The following is a 23,695-nucleotide window of genomic DNA, read 5'->3' as shown; positions in this document are numbered from 1 at the left end:
GTTAAATATTCCAAGATAGCGGCTCACATTTGTTAAATCTAAACATTTTAATTCTATTGCAGATGTCGTTTGCCGCGACAAACCCTATCTTTATAGTTTATACCGTAGACTAAAATTATTTCGGCGCATCTCAATAAAATCTATAATACATTAGGTATTATATGATACCTAATATATATATGTCATACCATTTAAAAATATCGCAAACCTATTTAATATTTACAAAGAATAATTGTTAAATTGTAATAAACATAAAATCAGATTTATAAATTTCAATTGAATAGTTTGTATTAATTGATAATAACGAACCTGCGTTATTATAACTCATGTAAATGCCTATTTAAATACCTAAAAGTATTTAGAGGTCGCTATCAAATGATTGAATAATAGAGAAGGATCAAGTTAAGCTAATTTTTCTTCATTATGTTTTCTACACATTAACCGTATTATATTTTTGAATGAGAATTTACTATTAATTTAACTAATTGTTCAAATTCATTTTCGGAAGCTAGAAGCTAGCCTTAGTGTTTCGGGGTAACTGAGAGAAAGGGACCTTTTATTTACACCTTCTCACAAATATCTTAATTTTGTTGAGATTAACCCACTTATATTTTTTCACATATTTTTTTAGGTACTACACATAAAAATGTAGGCTTATAAAATCTCAAATATTCTAAGTCCAATAACACTCCCATAAACATTTTTTGTCCTCATAACATAACTATACAATATTTTCAAGGCAAGCCGCACATTTATTTAGTGACTTAGTGTGAATTTTTTGTCAAACAAAACGGTCCTAAAGGTTGAGAGAGTTTAAAATCTGTTTTCAATTCATTAGTATTGTTATATAAGTTATATTTACACACAGAGAGCGAAAAACCCTTTAGAAGCTGAGCAGATCGAAGCACAAGTTTACAACTAATCATATTATATTAACTTTATTTTAAATAGAATAAACACTTGTGTTCGCACTGAAGTTTGTGTCCAAATGTTTAACTAAAAGCCAGTTAAACCCATATCAGCCGACATTTGCCATCATTGTCCGAACACTGCACAATCCGAGCACAAAATTGTTCACTTCAATTCACACATCACTTCCACTGATGGCCCATATTGGCCGACACTGGGCCAGTCGGCCAGTCTACGGGAAATAGATTAGCACTCGCAGCGCGGCGAAGATCACCACCAAATTGTTTGCGAATACTAACAGCCATTCGGCAACGATTGGCTATTCCCGTATTTGAGGGCTGACGCCCTCAATGAACTCCTCTAGTTAGTTGTCCGGACTCTCGAACGGCGGAGGGTTCTCGCGTGTGAAGCGGGTGCAGTTGTTGATCACGATGATGGCCAGCTCCTTGATGGTGGCGTATGGCCGGCGATGGCGCAGCAGCTCGTGGAGCAGGTTCAGCCCACCCTCGGTCTCCACCAGGTTGCAGTACTTCTCCGCTGGAATTGAGAAAGCGTTCCGTTAGGTTTAATTTTTATTTATTTATATTTTTTAGGAGAATCTACAGCTGTATTCTTAAAGATAGTCACATAATATAATAATCACAATAAGCCATTTACAGATTCTCACGGTGGCTCAGTGGTGAGACCTCGGACTTCGAATCGATAAGTCCGGGGTTCGAGACCAGGCGAGCGCGCAGGAAATAAATTGATTTTTCAATTTATCTGCGCATGTTGTAACATCACCACTGCTCGAACGGTGAAGGAAAACATCGTGAGGAAACCGACATGTCGAAGAATGAAAAGTTCGACGACATGTGTCATCCGCCAACCCGCACTTGGCCAGCGTGGTGGATTATGGCCTGTACCCTCATAGGAGGCCCGTGTCCCAGCAGTGGAAACGTATATGGGCTGATGATGATGATGAATATAACAATTACAAATGTGAGCGATTACGTACACGAAATTAATGAACATGTTACAAAATAATTCATTTGTTATCCAGAATTTAATATACAATCCATTTGTTAATTCTTGTTTGAAATTTTGACATTTATAACATTAACTACAAATAAATAGAAATATTGTCAATATTTTATGTAAAGTTCAGTGTGGACTCTTACGAATGATATATTTTAAACTAGCTGCTCCGCGCGGTTTCACCCCCGTGGCCCCATTCCTATTGGTCGTAGCGTGATGATATATAGCCTATAACCTTCCTCGATAAATGGGCTATCTAACACCGAAAGAATTTTTCAAATCGGACCAGTAGTTTCCGAGATTAGCGCGTTCAAACAAACAAACAAACTCTTCAGCTTTATTTCTATACTAATATTAATTAGTATAGATAAAAAGTCAAACTCGAATCTACTCACATTACTATTTTACTATATATGGGTCACTCCATATGTATCACGGAACTTAACTCGGAGAAGCGATTAACGTTATACCACGGAGGTTCGCAGAATTTACTCACGGTTTATCGTGGGACTGCACTCACAGTGCAGCAGCTACTCTCGCTGTACCACGGGACTTCACTTGCAGCAGTAACTCACTATATACCACGTAAGATTATTCGCTACGCGGAGCAGCCTCTCGCACTATGCCACGGGACTAGACTCGCAGTACTGGCTGGCAGCTAGTGGCTCGTGCGAGCTAGTGGCTCGTGCGAGCAAGTGGTTCGTGCGAGCTAGTGGTTCGTGCGATTTAGTGGCTCGTGCGAGCTAGTGGCTCGTGCGAGCTAGTGGTTCGTGCGAGCTAGTGGCTCGTGCGAGCTAGTGGCGCGGCTGAAGGGTGTGTTGGCCTGGAGACGGGCAGCTGCTGATGGGGTCACGGACGAATTCTACCTATACCCGTGACCCCGTCGTTGATGCGGCTTGACGGAATACAGTGGGGATTTGGTCGGTAGGAATCCACGGCCCTTTCCCCGGAGGCCGTGGGTATCTATGCCAGATTTCCCCACTTAAAAAAAAGGGCCAGTTGCGCACTCACGGTACACGCTGGTGAGGTTGGCCAGCGCCCACACGGCCCAGTGCTGGCACTGCGGCGTGTGGTAGGCGTGCAGCAGCGTGAGGATGGGCTGGAAGCTGCGGTAGTTGATGTTGCGCTCGGCGCGGCGGTCCCAGCGCTGCACGGCGGCGGCCACGCGCTCGAGCACGGCGTCGCGCGACGGCTCCGCGACCGTCCACGCGTCCGGCCCGTCCGACGCGATGTGCGCCAGCACGCCCGCCGCGTTGTAGCTCACCTGACACACCACACACGGATTACACCAGACGTTTCGTTATTGTCTTGAACGTTCAACGATAAGTTATACATCAATTTCATTTTAGCCTTTAAGGTAACCTTCAGGAAAAAAATAAAAGGATAAAACATAAAAAAGGATGTTTTTATATAGAAAAGTTCAAAATTTTGGATTAAGAGGAAACATGGGGCGTATTTTGTACATACAAATGCTCTCGTCTTTGTTCACCCTCGATATTTTATCAAAAAGTATTGACTTTTTTATCAATTTCTTCTATGCTTCTAATCTCTATATATTACTTTTTGAAATTTATCCTTACGGTCCTGGTCCTATTTCAAATGTGTACTAGTAATTGTAGTGTATTTTATTATAATATGATTAGTGAATATTATTTACAGAAAGACCCAAAAAAATAAAATTCAACGGTTTCTTTCTTTCTATATAATAACTCTTTAACTCGGTTCCGTTCAAAACCTTAATTGAAGTACTGACTGCCAATATGTGTAACTGAAAATAAGTGCCAGGATTTTTCAAATTAAGATGTTATGAAACAATAATTTCAAGCCATTTGAATGTGAGTTTGGGTACTTTACAAAAGACAAAACTGTCTTATTTACACGCTGTATTTTTTTTTCAACCTTCAATAGACCCTTATTCGAAAAACAAATTTAGCCAAAAACCACATGTAAAAGAGATTAAATAAATAAATAAATAAATATTTTCAGGACAATTTTTCACACACGGAACGATCTGATCCCATACTAAGCTTTCGCTTGTGTTTTGGAAACCAAATGGCAGATAAACATACATATATAATTTTAAATAAATACTTATATAGATATTCAACACCCAGACACAGAGCAAACATCTATGTTCATCACACAAATATTTGCCCCGGGTGGGAATCGAACCCACAACCTCTGGCTTGGAAGGCAGGGCCACTACCAACCAAGCCTATCGGTCAGTCCAATATTTCCCATATACTATACCTCGATGCCATCGCTAGCGGAGTCCAGTAGCTCATAGAAGACGGATAGGAACAGCGTGTCCATCAGCTGAGGGCGAAGGTGGGGCACCTCAGCCACGTTGCCTAGCAACCCCATCATGTTGCGGAGTAGCTCGTCCTTGTCCGGGAAGCACTGGAATGGGTGTTATTTTAGTTAGCCATGTTAACTTATATGTGTGGTGTTTGGGGCCAGTTTCAACACAAGGTTATAGTTGTACTTAGGGATGTTTTCAACACTTGCTTATAATTATACGCATTTTGTTGCGGAGTAGCTCGTCCTTGTCCGGGAAGCACTGGAATGGGTGTTATTTTAGTTAGCCATGTTAACTTATATGTGTGGTGTTTGGGGCCAGTTTCAACACAAGATTAAAGTTGTACTTAGGGATGTTTTCAACACTTGCTTATAATTATACGCATTTTGTTGCGGAGTAGCTCGTCCTTGTCCGGGAAGCACTGGAATGGGTGTTATTTTAGTTAGCCATGTTAACTTATATGTGTGGTGTTTGGGGCCAGTTTCAACACAAGGTTAAAGTTGTACTTAGGGATGTTTTCAACACTTGCTTATAATTATACGCATTTTGTTGCGGAGTAGCTCGTCCTTGTCCGGGAAGCACTGGAATGGGTGTTATTTTAGTTAGCCATGTTAGCTTATGTGTGGTGTTTGGGGCCAGTTTCAACACAAGGTTATAGTTGTACTTAGGGATGTTTTCAACACTTGCTCTTAATTATAGGCAATTTGTTGCGGAGTAGCTCGTCCTTGTCCGGGAAGCACTGGGATGGGTAGTATTTTAGTTAGCCTTGTTATCATTGCCCATTGGGATAGTTTCTACAGATTTGGGGATGTATTCTACATATTTTGACATACATTTCCATACATTTATCATTTTAAGCGACAGGTAAGCTAAATAGAACATACCCTGAAGGTATTTTTTTAATTTATAAATTTACACTTTTTAACAGTTTGTTGGCGTTGCGCTCTTATAATTATTAATATCAATCATCAATACTTCTGTAGAGCGAGCGTGTAATTTTAGTATCCTTAACTGGATCAAATCTACCGAATCTCACCTTCAAGCACGTAAGAAAGTACTCCATTCCGCGATTATCCAAGAACCGCTGGCAGTTCTGTGGCGTCTCATCGGTGACGTTCCACATGGTGGACCAAGCCACCTCCATGACGTCATCGCACACGCGACGGTTGAGGCGCTCGGATATCACGTTCAGCATTTTCTGGAACAATCACATGAACACATATTTCTCTCCAATAGATTAGAGTGTAGGAATTGGGAAACTTCATTTATATGTACCCTATACCTGTGACGTTTTTTGGGCATCGATATTGAGACCTATTTGTTGAAACGTTCACACGTCAACCAAATGGCAACTGTAACTGTGGGCATATTTGAATAAACAATTTAATGCTACACAAGCAGCCCCGGCAGACCTTGTTGACCCATTTTTGTGATTTATCTCTATAAGAAAAAGTTCAGGAAGGAAGGCTTTGTTCCGTAACCAAAATGTAAGAAAAAATAGCTGAATTTATTTTACTATATTACTATATTTTTATTTAATTTTTCATTATTAAGCCTTTCAAAACACAGAAACATCGAGCGTCATACAAATTTATGTCATACATTGGAAGTTTGAATGATCATAACAATTTTGAATTTCATTATTATTGCCTACATACGTGTTGTCAGTATAAAAGAACTGGAAAATACAGGTAACGGGTTAGATTTAAAAAATAATTCACATATTTAATTTTTGCAGGGTGAAAAAAACACAACATACAACATATATTTATTGATTCCAAAATGCTTCTAGTATTGACTTTTCTCTGAAAAGAAATAGGTATGTATAATATATATATGTAACATCAGAAATTAGAATAAGTATATTTGATAAACGAAAGTTTATGAAAACTTGGGAAACTAACATAACAGTGCGATCTGGCGCATGAGTACATGCACCGATTCCACCTAATTTTTTTCATGGCATCATCGTCAAATTGCCCTACTGATGATACAAATCTATGTTGTCATGGAACAACCGAGTGAAATTTTTTTAAACTGATTTTTAGACAATGGCTATAAATTATTATTTTTCAACAGGACAATATATTCTTTATTGAAATACAAATAAAAAAGTCCCATGACCTTTTAGAATAAAGTAAATCCCACCAAAAACATAAATGTAAAAATTGGAGCCAAGTTCAATCGTTGACTTAATTTGCCGAAAAAAGAAATGAGATCTAAAGGTATGCCAAGTTCTGTAGACAGTCCAGAAATTTATTTACAAAGATGTATTAAGTTCTTAGGTGAACTGAAAACTGAATTTTCCCTTAGAGAACAACGTTTATTCTAAAATATGACTTTTTTAATTTAAATAATATAATTATTTTCACAAAGCAAACAACTAATGACCTATTGAACCTCAGAATTTGACTTGGCTAGTTTTTTGAACCTCACATAATATAAACAGTATGTAAAACTAGCCTCATCAAATTGACATTTCTTGTTTGTCTTGGGGTTCATATAAAGATATGTACCAAATTTAAGTTAAATAGTTTTCGAGTTATAAGGGGGTGAAAAGTGGCTCCAAATGGTTCGTGTAAACACACGGCTGCTGCTCGCCAGTCTCTTCGCTTGAACTTGGCTTGACATGCTGCCGCGTGTCTAGATATTATTAGAGACATAATTTTTTAATAGAAACAATATATTTTTTAATGATTTATACAATAATTTATGATATAGAGATTTTAAAAATGTTCATTGCTTATTCCCCTTGCCTGACTCAACGCTACACAGTCAAATTGACACCGTGCAACCACAGCTCTTGTAATCCGACTGACATTGTGGTGTTAGAATAAAGACACCTCAACACCTCGACGTATCGATAATAATAAGAGCTAGCGCGCACGAGCAACTTTGTCTCCGCAACTATTTTGTCTCTCCACCCATGGGCTAGTATGAAAGTGCGCGCACGTAGCGACGCAACTCCCCATATAATTGATGGAAAGACAAATTAGTTGCGGAGACAAAGTTGCTCGTGCGCGCTAGCTCTAATAATTAATCAATGCGGCTCCGTTGGACAGATCTGAACACAGCCCACATTTCAATAGAATCGATGCTTTGTCAACCAACCAACAATTCAAATACATGAGTCAGTTGTATAAAAAATAATAATTAATGAGGAATCGCCAGTCCAAATAGGTAATCAAGCAGAGGCGGCTCGTGACAAAATTTTATGGGTGTTCACTTACACTTTATCAAAAAAATTACTTATAAAGGAAATACATACGTCTTTCTTTTTGGTGTGCAAAAATATCTATAACTTAAAGCGACAAGACATTCGAAAATGTCTGTTGTTGCTTTCATCACAACCACACAACCACGGTGATTTCACATAATATTGTTCGGATTTAAACACACGCGTATATGTTTTCGTTTTTGTCGTACATTTTTGCGTAAGGTCAAGTTCAGGCCGTGGCAGTCCCTTAGCTTTCAATTCAAGCCGAATTTGTAACGTTTTAACACACTTTTTAATGAACGCCACATTATAATTGTTCCTTTTCACACTCACAAGTAATACTGATAACTACAGACTATTTCAACACGTATCTTATGATTTTAATTAGAAAATTCCCGAATTTGCATTCGCGCACGTGCATTGAAGTTGACTCGAGAGTCGAGTGTTTGTTTATAATATAGAGAGTGGCAACATCGCGCGCGGCGGTAAAAACGAACCGGCAACGTTTGCGGGAGCGGCGCCCCGAATTTTGCTATCTTTCCATAGAAAATCTTCTGTTTCACGCGCGCAGGGCACTGGCAAACCCTCTCTTTCACTCCTATTGGATTTCGTATTAGGAAATGTACTAAATATTTTTTCATTGGAGCGTAATCGTGAGCGCACCGCTTCGCGCGTTACTGTATAATACAGTTATTCAGGTGTATGGAATGATGGAATGATGGATATATTCATTGGTATTGACAGTAGTTTTTTACGATTACGGTTGATTTTAAATAGTAATAATTAATATTAATAATGAAATTAAGGAGTATGATTTTATTATAATTATTTATGGGAGTTCACTGCACCAGCGCTCCTTAGGGCGAGCCGCCTCTGTAATCAAGTATTAAATGCCTTCAAGGAATTCATAATTTCTAGGGCTACATTATCCTTATATTATAAGTATAAAAAAATTATTAACTTATTTCTGCTGAGATTTTTTAATTCAAATGATTGAAATAATGTTAATTTTTTTTATTCAAATTACAAACATACATACGATGTATGTATACATATCTCCATAATACACGGGTACCACCATAAGGAAGATACCCGGTCCTTTGGGAGGCTTACGTGGGGACACAGGTCCAACACGCAGAGGCCCTTTAGAGAATTTTAATGTGATGTGGGACACCAGCCGCAGCCTGCCCATGACTGCACTATAGAGATACAGCCAATGTAGGACTATTGCAAAATATGATAAAAACCCATGGAGGGTTATCGCGTAAAAACCACAGGACAGTTCTCTGGCATATTATGGCAGGCTGGCAGTTACATATTTTGTAAAATTAAATTGTAATACTGATAATATGATTTAAAAGTATGGAGTTTCTTGCCGGTTCTTCTCCACAGATACTGCTTCCGAATCGGTGGTAAATGTAAAAAATATGTATTGACGTTTCAAAAGTGCTTCTCGAAGAAGTCTAATCCATACTAATATTATAAATGCGAAAGTAACTCTGTCTGTCTGTCTGTCTGTTACTCAATCACGCCTAAACTACTGAACCAATTTGCATGAAATTTGGTATGGAGATATTTTGATACCCGAGAAAGGACATAGGCTACCTTTTATTGCGAAATATGTACCACGGCCGAAGTCGGGGCGGGCCACTATATAAAAATAATTTTGATTTTCGTACATGTCAATCATTAGTTGTCAATCCTGTCAAATACGTTTGAATACGGTCAAAAGTGTTATAAGTAAGCTTCTTGGGTCAAAATATTGTTTGACATTCATGCGTTCAAAAATGTATTTTGTGTAAAATAATTAAAAAGTAAAAAGGGTGAATAAACTATTGTCTGTATTTTTTTAAAATCAATTATTGAAAAGTGCAATTAAAGCAGATACATAAAAATTCCTCAAATATTTGTGTTTACGCGTGCTTTCAGAAATTGATAAGGTATTTTCGGTGAGGAAACTAACCAAGAAGGATAGTTCGATTAATTATTTTAAAAAAAATCTTTAAAAATGTAAAAATTCTGACAACTATTTGTCGCGATTTCGTCGACTGCTTCAACAATATTGCGTTGAAATAATATTATAACGTTAAAATTGAAACGGAGGCCCTGGCTCATTCAATTGAACCAAGCTAAATTGCGTTTTGAAGATTACATCCATTTACGCGATGCAATTAGCACAGAGAAGAAGATGCAGAAAATATTTATTGGGCTATTTAGGTGCTTAGGTGCTATTTTACCGGCGACATACACAGGTAGCCCAAGTCATACGCATGAATATGCGCAAGATGCAATGACATATGTTCGTCATTATGGTCGGCCTGGTATTCATTAAATTTAAATGAAATCCAAAATGGATGGAAATTATTCTACTGCTGCGTCCCGGACAATTATCAAGTGATCGGCTCGACATTACCACACGTGTTTTCAAGCAATGAGTTACATTAAAGCAACACATCTTTCGGATTATTCAATGATGGATGTATTCAATCGATCCAGACCGACATTATGTTGTAATCACGAATATGATTGATGGACCGTGTGGCACCATCAACCGCCAATCAACATGCATGGTTGACAGCGAGTGTTCCAAAAGGAATCCACGAAAATTTACTGTAGAAACTATCACAGGCAACAAGATGATAGTGGTAGAACTATCATAACTAAAGTGAAAGGAAACGATTTCGTGGTTGACACCAGTTAAAGAATGAAAAGAGTCAATCCGAATGCATTCCAGGCTGCAAAACGTAGTTTAATTCGATAATTTTTCTCTGGCACGTGTATGAAGTAATCAAGTATCTAATTATTGTTTTTTTTTATTCTTTTTCCTATACCTATGTGTTATTCATCGAAATAAAATGCTGTTATATATCTTTATTTATTTTGTATCATTGTATTCCATTCATCAAAGCCTAAATTAGTTCCAAGCCCAAAGGTAACACGACATTCATTGACTGGGCGGTACAAAGTTCGCCGGGACAGCTAGTTGAATAAATAAATGTTTGAGTTTGAGGTTGAGTTTGAGTTTATGGGCATTGAAAATCTGGGCTATGGAAAGGGAGTGTTCGATGGATCGGTAGGCTAAGTCTATAGGGACTATGGACTGCCTTTGCAATATTAAAAAATTGAAAATAAGTATACATATTTTATTATTCTTCGAAAACTGCTTTATTATACAGGGTGACTTGTTATAGGTGTAATCGTTTTTAAGGGGTAAAAGAATAGCTCATTTATAGTAAAAAAAAGTAAACATTACCAAACCGAAACTTATAAGTTTCAGAAATATTTGATATTTTAACTTTTTTTTTTTAATTTGCCAAATTCTTCGGGAAAACGATAAAAAGTAATAAAAATGTTTTAATGTTTACGTCAGTTGGGCGGGTCACACGTCAGGAGTGTAACCCGCCTACCTACATATATTTTTAGAAAAATCATCTCATAAAATTTAAAAATAATGCATAAAATATACATTAAAAAAAAACTTCACTTTTTACAGTCTGATTTCGACTACTACGAAACTTTCTCTGTATAAATGAACACTTTGTATAAATTTATTTATTTCATATTTCATTCGCTATGCATGTAACACAATAACAACTTGAAAAAGAACAGGCAAGCCTTCGCTTTGACTTAGAAACACAAAGTTCAAACATTTGCATAGCAACTGAGTAACTTATTTTGTATTTCATCAATGATATAGATTATAGACCACAGCTTTAAATATTTTACGCAATTAAACTGTAAAATCGGACCGCCTCCTTGGTACAGTGGTTGACGCGTGAGCGTAGAACCGAGGGGTCCTGGGTTCGATTCCCAGTGGAGACGAAGAAAAAAAAAATGTCTCGGTCTGGCAGGACACAGAAGCATAGATTCAGAAGGCTGATCACCTACTTGTCCCTAAATAAATCGATCAGTGAAACAGATGTATGCATAATGCATCTGCCCCTTACCCCACTTGGGGACATGGGACTTCACTTAACTGTAAAATCGAAGTGTTGTGTTCAATTCTTGTACAAAGTTCATACGCCCTGTAACTAAAAAGACAAAACACCATTGAACATTGTTCATACAGAACAATCAAATCATGTTTTTCTATAGATTCTCTGTTATGTATAACCTAATACAGGTTACTTTAAAGTTTCATCCAAATCGGTCCAGCAGTTTTTTCGTGAACGAGTAAGAAACATACATCGATACTGACACACTTTCGCATTTATAAATTATAATATTAGTAGGATAGGATAAGCTTCAGATCACCGTAATTAACTGGTTTAAATAACGGCAGTCAATAAATTCGCCTTGCCAAATATATTCGAACAATAGCAATAGCTCTTACTATAATTTAAAATCCTCAATAAGTCTTATTTTTTATATCGTATTTATGTAACTTTTCTTACAAACGGGTAACGGACAAACGAAACCCTAATTGAGTTAGGGTTCTAGCTCACAGAAAATAATTAATAAAAAATAGTAATCTTCTTTATTTTTCTGTCATAATAAATGTTCGATGTCACACAGAGCATAAAACCAAATATGATCAGCTTATGGACGACAGAGACAAAAATTATTATATTGCAAAGGCCTTAGGATCAGACAGCTTGGCATAAAACAAAAAAATAAAATCGCAAATGCACACAAAACGTATTGTTAAAATGAGGATTTCGCAAGAAAACAACTCGTTTTTCGGTAAAGTATCTTCATGATACTTCACTAATCTTATTATCTTACACTAGCTGGGTCCCGCGGTTTTTCCCGCATTGCTCCGCTCCTGTTGGTCTTAGGGTGATGATATATAGCTTATAACCTTCCTCGATAAATGGGCTATCTAACATCGAAAGAATTTTTCAAATCGGTCCAGTAGTTCCTGAGATTAGCGCTTTATATATTATAATAAGTATAGATGAATACTAGTTTTAGCTCGAAGTTGCATTACTATATTATAATAGCTCTACATTAAATTCAGCCGAATCAGTTCAATAGATATCTATTTGTAACATATTACATAAGCAACTTTACATTCATACAAACATTTTTTACAAATTATAATTGTAATAAATTCAAAGAAATATTGTGCTTTATGGGCGGCGTATTCACACAGGAGGGTTTTATTTTATCGAGTCGCTTTTGTGGATTCTTACTTTTTTTCATTTTGCACAGCTAATAATAATAATTAACACATATAATATACAATTGCAATGCAAAACATTATACACGCATAATATTATGTGAGTGCAGTGCTAAATACATTATTTTTATGTTAGTGCAGAGCTTAATAGGTACATTATTTATTATAACATATATCATTTTGGACACAAACATTGTACTTGCATAGGAGATTTCCTAAAAATATTTTATATAAAATACATAAATAAATACAACAGTTTTCGAAGATCCAATGAAATTTAAAAAAATAAAGCAGTTTTCGACGATCCTCTTTTTATCTTTTCAAATTTACCTTTCTAGATTAATATTTTTATTTTATTTCCAAAACCATAATGCAATTTTAATAATTTTGTAATGATTGTAATAATAATAATTATTATTACAACAATCACCCAAATTTTTGAATTAAAAATTATATTATGTTATACATAACCCACTTGCCGTATTTTATTTCTGTTATAGTTTGTGAGCGTGAATCAGGCGTTTTAGAAATCCTCGGGGAAGATGTCCGACAGAGGACATTTTAGAACGAATGTTATGAAATGAAAGAACAATTTAAAGGACATGGCAGGGAAAATATTCTATGTTCACTATATATTATAGTATACAAAGAAACCAAAAAAGATAAGTTCCATAAGGGATTCATTCCATAGCTATAATGCTTGCCGTCCACTTGGCACGCAAGTGCATTAATTTCTTTGAATTTCCAATAATTATTCCTACAAGTTTCACAAGGAACCCATTCCATAGCTAGCTATAAATACGTACCGCTATAGCTCCCTTGTTGCCAAGGAAACGCTTCTGCTTGCCGTCCACTTGGCACGCGAGCGAGTTCAGCAGGTATATAGCGATGCGCTGCACGAACCACTCTTGATTAGCTTCTGCCACGTTGAGTAGGATTTGCACCACGCGCTCGTATTCATATAGCTGGAAACGTTTAGTGGAATGGTTACTTTTTGGTTACAATACACAGATGATAATGGAATATTAGCATACAACTTTTTATCCAACAAAAAATTAATGTTTTCCAGTACAATTGATAAGATGAGAAGATTTTTACGAAACCGAGGATAGAATTATTGTTTAAAGTAATTGAAACTAGTGAAATAAATACGCTTTAATTTAGAAATCTAATAGTCTGGATTCTAAATTGCGAAAATTTTAATACAATGAGAAAATAAATATTCTCAAGTGCTATAAGTTTTTTTTATTGGTCGAGTACTTTTTCTCCAAAACAGTTTATTAGTTCTCTGTGTAATTTTGGACAGATATAGATTGTAAACTGAGTTAGCTCATAAGGTTTTAGCTTCTAAACTACGCGAGTTAACACGCAGAATCAGGCTAGTAAAAAAATTGCAAATATAATTTATTTTAGACTAGAAATGAGATTCTATAAAAAAAATCGATTGCGTGCGTTCGTCCCACGATATGTTTACTCAAAAGGTAAAGTATATCGACTATTTACATGTATATGATAATTCATATGTAAGGGAGTGCCAAGTTTTCCATATGTATTGCCAAGTTATTTATAATATTAACGGCTAGTGTGAGAATAATTTCTTTTGATTCGGAATTATACTAATTAGAAAGGTATGGGTTTATGAACTTCATTCGTATTTCTACCCTCTGCGTGAAGTTAAATGAGTAGGAACTGTTGACATATATTTTTGTATTATTGATGTACAAAGTATTAGATATTCGTTAATCGTATCAGTTGAAAATATGTAAAAAATAATTTATTTATATGAATGATGGTGTGGCCAAAATCATACGTAATGAGGATGGTAGTATTCCAAAATTCATGAAAGTCTATGAAAGAAACCCTATTTATTAGAATATAATACTTTTTAAATTAGATAATTGAAGTTCTATTTCTTTTATTTTGATTCTTTTATATTGAAATATTATTCTTTTTCCACAGAATCTGAAGCAACATATTTTCACAACGAACACGGTACGAATATTGAATATGACTTTAGCACTGAACTAATTCCAAGGTGAATTTGCTCATATCTTACGTAGGAATATTATTTTATATCCAAGGTCTGAATAGTTTTCTATCTGTAATGAGTATTTTAATTATAATTACTTTCATGTTATTATTTTGCTAATAGATATTCAAATATTGATATTAATATAATAATCATATAGGTCTACCAGAATCTGATGGCATATTTATATTTAAAAAGTAAAAGATTTTCATGTGGTAACTTTATTTGACAACTATCAAATTGGTTGTCAAATTATTTGAGTTGATGATTAATTTTTAGGATTTTGTCTTCAAAATCTTCGAAAATGTCGAAAAAGCCGCTGCGATCACAAGCAAGAGGTGTTGTTTACAATGTGTATAGAAAAATATTCAATGAAGGGTCAATTTTCAATTTTGAAGCGCGTGGAAGATTTTATTGTTACATTGGACTTACCCGTTTTGATACTTTAAATTAAAAATATTATAAGTAGGTAACTATAATATTCTTTGTTGATTAAAATATAATTTTATGAAAACTTATTACAGGAGTTTCCAATACGGCTATTTGTCAAGTCCAACCAAGTCAATTTTATAATGTGTATCTGTTAATACTTACGAAAATAAACATAATTTTATTTTATTTTTGTTTTATTTTATAAAAAAATATAAACAATCGAGTTTTGATCTGCATTATCATTAATTATTCTAAAGAAGTCTTAAAAGATAACACAGCAAAACCACGCTCGCATTCCGTTCCCATGCGAACGGCGTAGTCAGCAGTTTGCTGTTAAGGCCGGAACGTAACACATGGCATAGTGATAATGATAATATATACAAATATAGGTTTGTGTAAATACATAACATGTATTAACTATATGAAAGTAATATGTATATTATACATGTAATAAGTACCTACATAATATTATGTGGATATCTCATTATTAAGTACAGTATTATCCACTTATGTAATGTGACTAATGATATTGAGGACAAAATGAAAAAATAAGCAGTATCAAGATCGTCCAGTCTATTTTCCCTAGGGTTGCACACTCAAAATTTTGATTTCCCTAATTGCCATCAGACTCTGGTTTACCTATACACACAACAACACGAGTATGTTTAATATACTTGTATATTTATATCATACTAAGTATTTGATTTATTTTTGAAACACAAAGTAAAGCTATGTCCTTCTCCAAGGTCTAAATTGTACCAAAACGTTTATAAATATTATTAAATCGGGTTAGTGTAACTACCTATTTATGTAGCAAAAATGGAATTCAACATGTTGCAGACAGCAGCGTTGCTATCAATATGCAGAAGCAGCAATGCAATATGCAGATTAGACCATGGCAAGTTGAAAAGTCACCCTTAGAGCATCAACATTAAAACTATTCCCAAAATTGTTAATGAACGACAGTTCATCACTTCGTGGCACTCGACACTTCGACACTTGGAGCTTTGAGCTGTCGCTCAACCAATGTTGCCCACGAAGCGTAACCCGACCAAATTCTAACGCCATATGCGCCAAGTCACTCACCACATCGCCGGGTATCTTGAACTGACAGAGTGTGAGGCAGCCGTTCCTCATCATCGTGTCATCACCGATGTGCGCGTCCATACCATCCAGCAGCGCGGTGATGATGCGACGCTTGAGCTTCATGCCGATGCGCGGCTTCTCCTTCCCTTTTACTATGTAGAACAGTGTCGCGCTGGAAGGTATACGCGCTTTGTTAGCACTTGGCCTCAATTCGGGTCCACTTGGCCAGATAGAGATGGGATTTTAGGTTTACAGTAGCAATTTATCATACATTATTTGATTACAATGTACATTAATTGTAAAACATAAAATGGACAAATAAATTTATTTCATTTCATTTCATTTCAATTAAATTTTCACTATCTTTACAAAAATTTATCAAATTTTACGTACAATAGTGTACGCACCTTGTTAATACTTGGCCAAAATATGAGTGTACGACTTGGTTTGGTTTACGGCGGCAATTAAATTTATCTTTACAAAAAAATTACAATTTAAAAAAAGAATGTGAAATAGCTTCTCTATAATATCCTAACGGCTAACCTATTTAATTGAGCGGTTTAAAAAAATATACAAATTAACCAACTTATGCGTATGCATTACGGGCAAATCATACCGATTTATGTGGTGCTTTTTGTATACTTATTAATTAATCTGATTGATTTTTTTTATCAATAAAAATGTTTAAAGAACTATAAATGTACATATATGCATACTTCCTTATATTTTCATAAAGGCATGTCACTTGTCAGTGTCATTTGAGCGCAGTTACAGTAATTCTATTATATCAAGACCTTGGGTCGGATCATCGTTGGCAAATTGCACTTGTAATTCACAGTACAGCGTCTAGATAATGGTACAAAACTAAAATACAAAACGACGTTGTACATACACATTTATCTCGTGAAATAGTCCTGCAAACCGCCTTTCATAGTAAACAGCCTATGACAAAATGATGATTACACTATAGTAATTAACGTATCATGCTCACGAAAGGTTCAAAAAATAACGCTAGAACAATTCGTCGTAATGTTACGTTCTCTAGAAAATAGAACTTATCACAACAGGATATTCACATTTTTTTTTATCTCCTGTTGTTAAAATGGTTAGAATGCTCCTTTTGGTCTCAAATTGAGAGGAAATCATAAGGTTAAAAAGAGTAGATACTTATGTTTGTAAGTAATCATTCGATTATAATCATTTCCAACTGCATCACAAACAGGACTAATGCATAATGAGTAATGATAAATTAATACATCGCCCCTACGGATATATTGTTTGTTAGCAGGATACACATAAAACGATCCATATACACATCATATTCCTTATTAGTGAGAGCATTTCAGCTATCACCCACCATTACATAAATGTACAAAGCTTTATCAATCTTTATCCAGAACAAATTTCTAACAGTTTGTGAGTTTGCAACAGTGTATTTTTTATGTCATAGTTAGGCAAGGAGTTGGTGGGTCGCCCGAAGATAAGCGCTGTACCAACACCCATTGACAAAAAAATGGACATTTGCAGAGACGACCCCTGAAAAGAACTTACCTTCCCGAAATCTGTATGGGCTTCTCCGACACGTACTGTTCCATGGCCCTCAGCACGACATTGAGCGCTCGGCCCACATACGCAATATTCTCGTATCTGAACAGATAGTACAGGTCGTTCAGCACGCGAGTCAGCATCGCTGGTCTCTCGATGTACGCCCTGGCAGCTGTCAGGATCTGCTCCTCGTTGGCATCGCCGGAAATCTATAAGTGTCAATTGTTTATGAGTTCATTGTTTGTTCAAAAGGTTGCCTACTCGTCTAGTTCTCTAGATTTCATTCTTAAACTGTTCATATGTATACCCGTCTAGTTCTATTGATCCGATGGATAGAATATGGATATGTAAAAACTTCAGTTCAATATGAGCCCATTATGAGTACAATTAATCAACGCTACTCCTCTGGTCGTAGGTGTCGGATGTATGGAATATAGGTATTATCTAGAAGTGTCAATTTAATATGAGTTTATTCTGATTTCTGAGTAAAAGTCATCAAAGGTCTGCTTCTAGTTGCCTGATATATAGAATATCTAGAAGGGTCAGTATAATACGAGTTACTTTTGAGTGGAATTGATTGGTACCTACACACTCATCTGGTTCTGTTGGTCTGACGTATATGTGCATGGACTGTGCTAAAACACCAGTAAGATTTTTTGAAAATTGATCTCGAATTTAATCTAGCCAATAAATAATTCATATTTCAATGCAGTAAGAATCTAGTTAATAATAATTTATAATTGTAAGTTTTATAAAGCGTTCTATGTTGTTTTAACATGAAGCGTGTGGAAATAAATAAATAATTAATCAATACAAAACCTCATTCATTTTAATATTATTAAAAATGAATAAAACCAGGAACGAAATATAAACCAACGCGGATGATATTTTCACAAGCTAGTTTCGAAAACAAGCTTTACATACTCGCACTCGTACATACTCGCATACTCGTATAATTAAACAGTAACGAGACCATTTCTCTACATTTCAAACTAGCTGCTCCGCGCGGTTTCACCCCCGTGGCTCCACTCCTGTTAGCCGTAGCGTAAAGATATATAGCCTATAACCTTCCTCGATAAATGGGCTATCTAACACCGAAAGAATTTTTCAAATCGGACCAGTAGTTCCCGAGATTAGCGCGTTCAAACAAATAAACAAACAAACTCTTCAGCTTTATAATATGTATTAGTATAGATTCATGCAAAGAGTAATTGCAATACAAGGTGGATGTTTTTTTAATTATAACCCTAAAACAAGGGATGGTATTTTTTTCTGTTTGTCATTTTTTATGTGCGTTGATATGGTGATAGAGATAGTACATTTTACACACACACACATTAGATTTTATGAAAAAAAAATAAGACATACACGTAAGGGGGATAAAAAATATATTTACAAATATTGTTGTCTATACGTTTATGCGCGTAAAGGGCAGAAGAATACATCATTTCACTTTTGTCATGTTTTAGAGCAAAGCCCTTTGCAGTTGAATCATTATAAGACTTATAAGAAATCTTGTTCTCACGCGACGCTGCGCGAGGGCTTCAATTATGGAAAGGAAATCAGAATACATTATACATATTATACATACTCATATTTTTTTAAGAAACTCAACTGCCTTCAATTGGTCAGAACTGGACAAAATTAAAATAGGACCTACCGAAAGGCAACTCAAATAAAAAATAGATCGTCAAAATCGCTGAAGAAATAACTGAGAACCTTCTTTTTTGGAGTCGGTTGAAAAATCTATATCTACTAATATTATAAGAACGAAGAGTTTGTTTGTTTGTTTGAACGCGCTAATCTAAGGAACTACTGGTCCGATTTGAAAAATTATTTCGGTATTAGATAGCCCACTTATCGAGGAAGGCTAAAGGCTATTTATCATCAAGACCAACAGGAGTGGAGCAATGCGGGTGAAACCGCGGAGCACAGCTAGTCATGTATAAAACTGAATAATATTTTATCCTGAAATAATAAACCTCGACATTGTATGTTTTCGAACAAATCAGGATTAATGAAAATTGAAAAAGCTTATACTAGTTGCGTGTATTTCTTTGAAACAGAAGCGTCAACGTTTCTCGTTATATTTTAATTAAAACTACCCACCCAATGTTTGGATGGTATTGATTGACGCGTTGTGGGCGTGGCTTTGTGCTCGGTGCAAAATGCAAATTCACTGTCACGCTTTTGAATTTTGTCGGCCATAACTGTTCTGTGGTTGGTTGTTTTATTTCGGTACTTTGGTACATCTATAGTTCATACTACCTACCTATAGATACATTTTTCAGTCTGCTTTTAATCATAAACTGGTATTCGGATTGCCGCTATTTCGCACGCGTTGGCTTTAGGTAAAATACATAATATATTCTCTAAACATACTCCGGTCTCCGGTCAATTTTCACCTCTTATCTGCCACCTCTGATTGTTTATTTTCACGATTACTATACCTATATAGGTATACAAAGGTATATGAAATTCATTGGAATTTCTGTTTGATACACGTAGGCTTTAACGTGACGATTAACGTATGATAAAATCTTAATATATACAAATCTCGTGTCACAATGTTTGTCCTCAATGGACTCCTAAACCACTTAACCGATTAAATATCACCACGTCTGAATTTTTTTGTTTATATAAGAGTCCATGTTGTTTTATAACTTCACTGGAATTTTTATTTGGTACACAATCATTGTTCTACCAAAGTGCATGTTTGAATAGGATGTTATTTATTCATTGTCTACAAAGTTCTAAACATGGAGAAACAAATTTTTGTTGAAAAAAACTTTTTTCATGTCAACTTTTACATGAAAATATGAATATTATTTCTATTCTTTTTTAATATATCAAAACAAATAAAACAATATGAATTCCAAAACATAATATAAATTCGTTAATTTTTTCTTCCACATTCAAAATTTTATTATTTGAGAAGGGGGAAACCAAACTCATCAGTACAACAGAAATTAAGTAGTATAGTATACCCTTGACCAATAAAAATAGCCTATTTTAGATTTATTATTTATGAAACCTAAACAACTTTTACATTTTTAAATTGCTGTATATAATAAGAGCATATTATAATAACCCAGCTTTCCACCCGCATTACCTAAAACTTAACAAATTCAAATTATGTACTAAAACATTATTCTTGAGCCACTCTATCTACTAAAATTATTCCTATACTAAAATTATTTATCTTTTAAACTACACAACATATCAAAATCTGTTGTGTAGTTTAAAAGATTAAGACACAGGAAGGAACTTTGTTTTGTTTTATACTATGAAGTAAAGTATTAAGTTAATATTATCTATACTAATATTACAAAGCTGAAGAGTTTGTTTGTTTGTTTGTTTTTTTGAACGCGCTAATTTCAGGAACCACTGGTCCGATTTGAAAAATTATATTGGTGTTAGATAGCTCATTTATCGAAGAAGGCTATAGGTATAGAATATATAACATCATGCTAACACCAACAGAAGTAGAGTCAAGAGGGTGAAACTGCGGAGCACAGCTGAAGTTAATATTTATTGGTCCAAGTGATTAAAGAAATCATATAATAATCATGTGTAAAGGTTGACAAAAAAATCTACCTGTCATATTATATGATGGCCTGTAATATGTACATAACGAACATAATTTTATGATCAAAACCTTTTCAAATGTGATAATAAACAAAAAAAATCAAAAAACTTTCTTTTGTCATCTATATTTTTTTTAATCAATTAAATGCTTTTTTAATAAATATAGATTACTAGTTCACAACGAGTTTCTAAAACTGTAGGCTATTTAGGACTATGTACCTAATAAGTCAGTTCAATCTTTGGAAATTATTGAGTTCCTGGACGTGATTCTCAAACAAACATACAGAAAGATTGATTTTTGTTCACGTTATCATTTACATCTTTAAAAAGTTGACATTTTAGTTTTATAGCATTCAAATGCTTTATTTTATTTTAACATACTTTTCATCTAAGTGTGCTCAAAGTTGAAAGGTTATTTGATGGGTTTTGATAAACACAACTCAGATAATTGAGTTTTAAAGTTAAATTGTGGGTCCACCACCAGTACATAAAGCAAATACATAGTGGTTGTAGTTGCATGCCAAGTTGGTAAGTAAATAATTTTATATTATAATCATATTAATATCATACATAACATTGAGTACAGTGATTGCTTATAAAACTGAAATGAATTTGTATATAAAAAAGCATACTCACCACTTTAGCTGGGATGTCATGTCTCTTGCAAGCTCCATGATGAGTGCCGTACAAGCCGAGGAACTCCAGTGGCTTGTGCACGCGAGTCACGAGCCCCGGGATGTCACAGCGAGCCTGCACCTCCATGGATTCCTGCTCTCCATCTTTCACTATCGACACAGCAGCAGCTCCATTCCCAGCCAGATTTGTACCAGAAATATCAAGTGACTCCAGATGTGGCAGTCTGCTCACCAGCTTCAGCAATATCTCATTTGGATTGTAATATTTCCCATGTCTGTCATTAGAGTGTGATAAATCAAGGTGACGCAGATTGTGTAGCACGCAGATCCAGTCAATGATCTCTTTTGACCAGAGCACATTGTGCAATATCAGCGAGCGTAGACATTTCAACTCGCACAATGAGTAGGCTCCGGCAGATGAATATTCTGATAGATCGAGATGAGTGAGGTTCTTCAGTGGCTTCAATAGCATAAGCGGCATTATCAGCATACCTCTGCATTGGACAGTCAAACGTCGCAGCTTGTGTGCCTCCGGGCGGCGTTTGTGGTAGAAACTGTCCGACGAGTATGTTGGAGTGGGTGTAAAAGTGAGCGGGCCAAATTTCAGAGCCACTAGATTCTCATTATTTTCACTGATGATGTCTATGGATGCCTGCGACAAGTATTCGCACTGCACGAGCTCCACTGTGACCGGCTTGTGCTCCATCAAACATCGCAGGCCTTCATCTGTGATCCTCGCATTCCGCAGTTTGACGATTGTCAAGCGGGTGCGATCACGGTCACGAAATATATTCGCGACGTTGTCATTGACGCGATTCTTCTTCTGGTAAACTTCTAGAAATCGTTCACATATTTCAGCTGGCAGGATAATATTATCTCTCAACTTACGCCATCGACTGAGTTGATCTTGTGTTGTGATTACATCCAAGTTGTTGACCACATATCCCATGCAAATGTCGTAAAGGCTGTCCGGGGAGCTGTCGCACAAAGAAAACACTTCCTGATCCATCCACATTTTGATCGAGTTCTCGGTTATTCCTTTCAATTGCCAAATCAAAACACACGCAATTACACCATTTCTACTGCTTACTTGTCAGATTCTATGTACGTCGTTATCAATACAATACGGATCATAATTTTTACACAAGGTCGCGAAATATGTCCTTACAGGGAGGAGATCTGAACCGGAGTGATAAATGATGACTGAAAACGCAATATTTCACATTTCATAGATATAGTAAACTACGAATCTAGACGGCAACCTATTTTAATACCATTTATACAGAAGTTGGCCACAGTGCAGTGCGCTCAGCGCTGTGCGATGTACGTACGACTATTGTTGCCATTGAAACTTTCATTTTACCGAAAAAAACTAATTATAAAATTACAAATTTTGACACAATAATTATTAAAATAACTAAAAAAATTGGTCAACATATAGATGAAAATAAAGTTTTATTAAAAAATAATAAAGTGAATAAAATAAAAGAAAATCATATCTCACTATGCACATATCTTTACAATACATACTTTTATTACAACTTATGCTAGTCTAAAACTTGTACATATTACATCTGCGGCTTCACCCGTGTTGTCTACAACTTGATAAATTATAATATGTTTACAGCATTCCTCTTATTTAACTTTATAGTATAAAAAAAAATATTTATTTTTTAACAAAAAATAAGCCCCCTTTTATATATAGTATGTATATTGGTCGATTATTTTACATTTAAAGAGCCCACTATTTTCTATAAAAATAAAATAAGTATAAAACTTGTTTTAGTTTTTCTATAGCTCTTCTATATTTTATTTT

The 23,695-nt window shown here is 35.3% G+C and overlaps 1 protein-coding gene across 1 annotated transcript; it reads right to left on the bottom strand.

The window, feature by feature from the left end:
* Positions 1-23,194, bottom strand: LOC149491035 (protein zer-1 homolog). The gene is made up of 8 exons (XM_089698045.1): positions 21,881-23,194; positions 17,663-17,865; positions 16,112-16,283; positions 13,371-13,529; positions 5,262-5,423; positions 4,177-4,326; positions 2,938-3,190; positions 1-1,446 (listed from the first exon to the last, which is right to left on the bottom strand). Exons 1-8 carry the CDS (start codon positions 22,892-22,894, stop codon positions 1,274-1,276), a joined length of 2,286 nt encoding a protein of 761 aa, XP_089554171.1. The 5' UTR covers positions 22,895-23,194; the 3' UTR covers positions 1-1,273.
* Positions 23,195-23,695: the final 501 nt, after the last annotated feature.

The sequence above is a fragment of the Colias philodice genome, chromosome 1 (genome assembly GCF_061535455.1).
Source record: "Colias philodice isolate Cphi_HAF_F1 chromosome 1, ilColPhil1 Martin Lab GWU primary, whole genome shotgun sequence".
NCBI classification, from domain to species: domain Eukaryota; kingdom Metazoa; phylum Arthropoda; class Insecta; order Lepidoptera; family Pieridae; genus Colias; species Colias philodice.
Note: the sequence above shows the minus strand (reverse complement) of the source record. Positions and strands in the feature narration are given on the sequence as shown.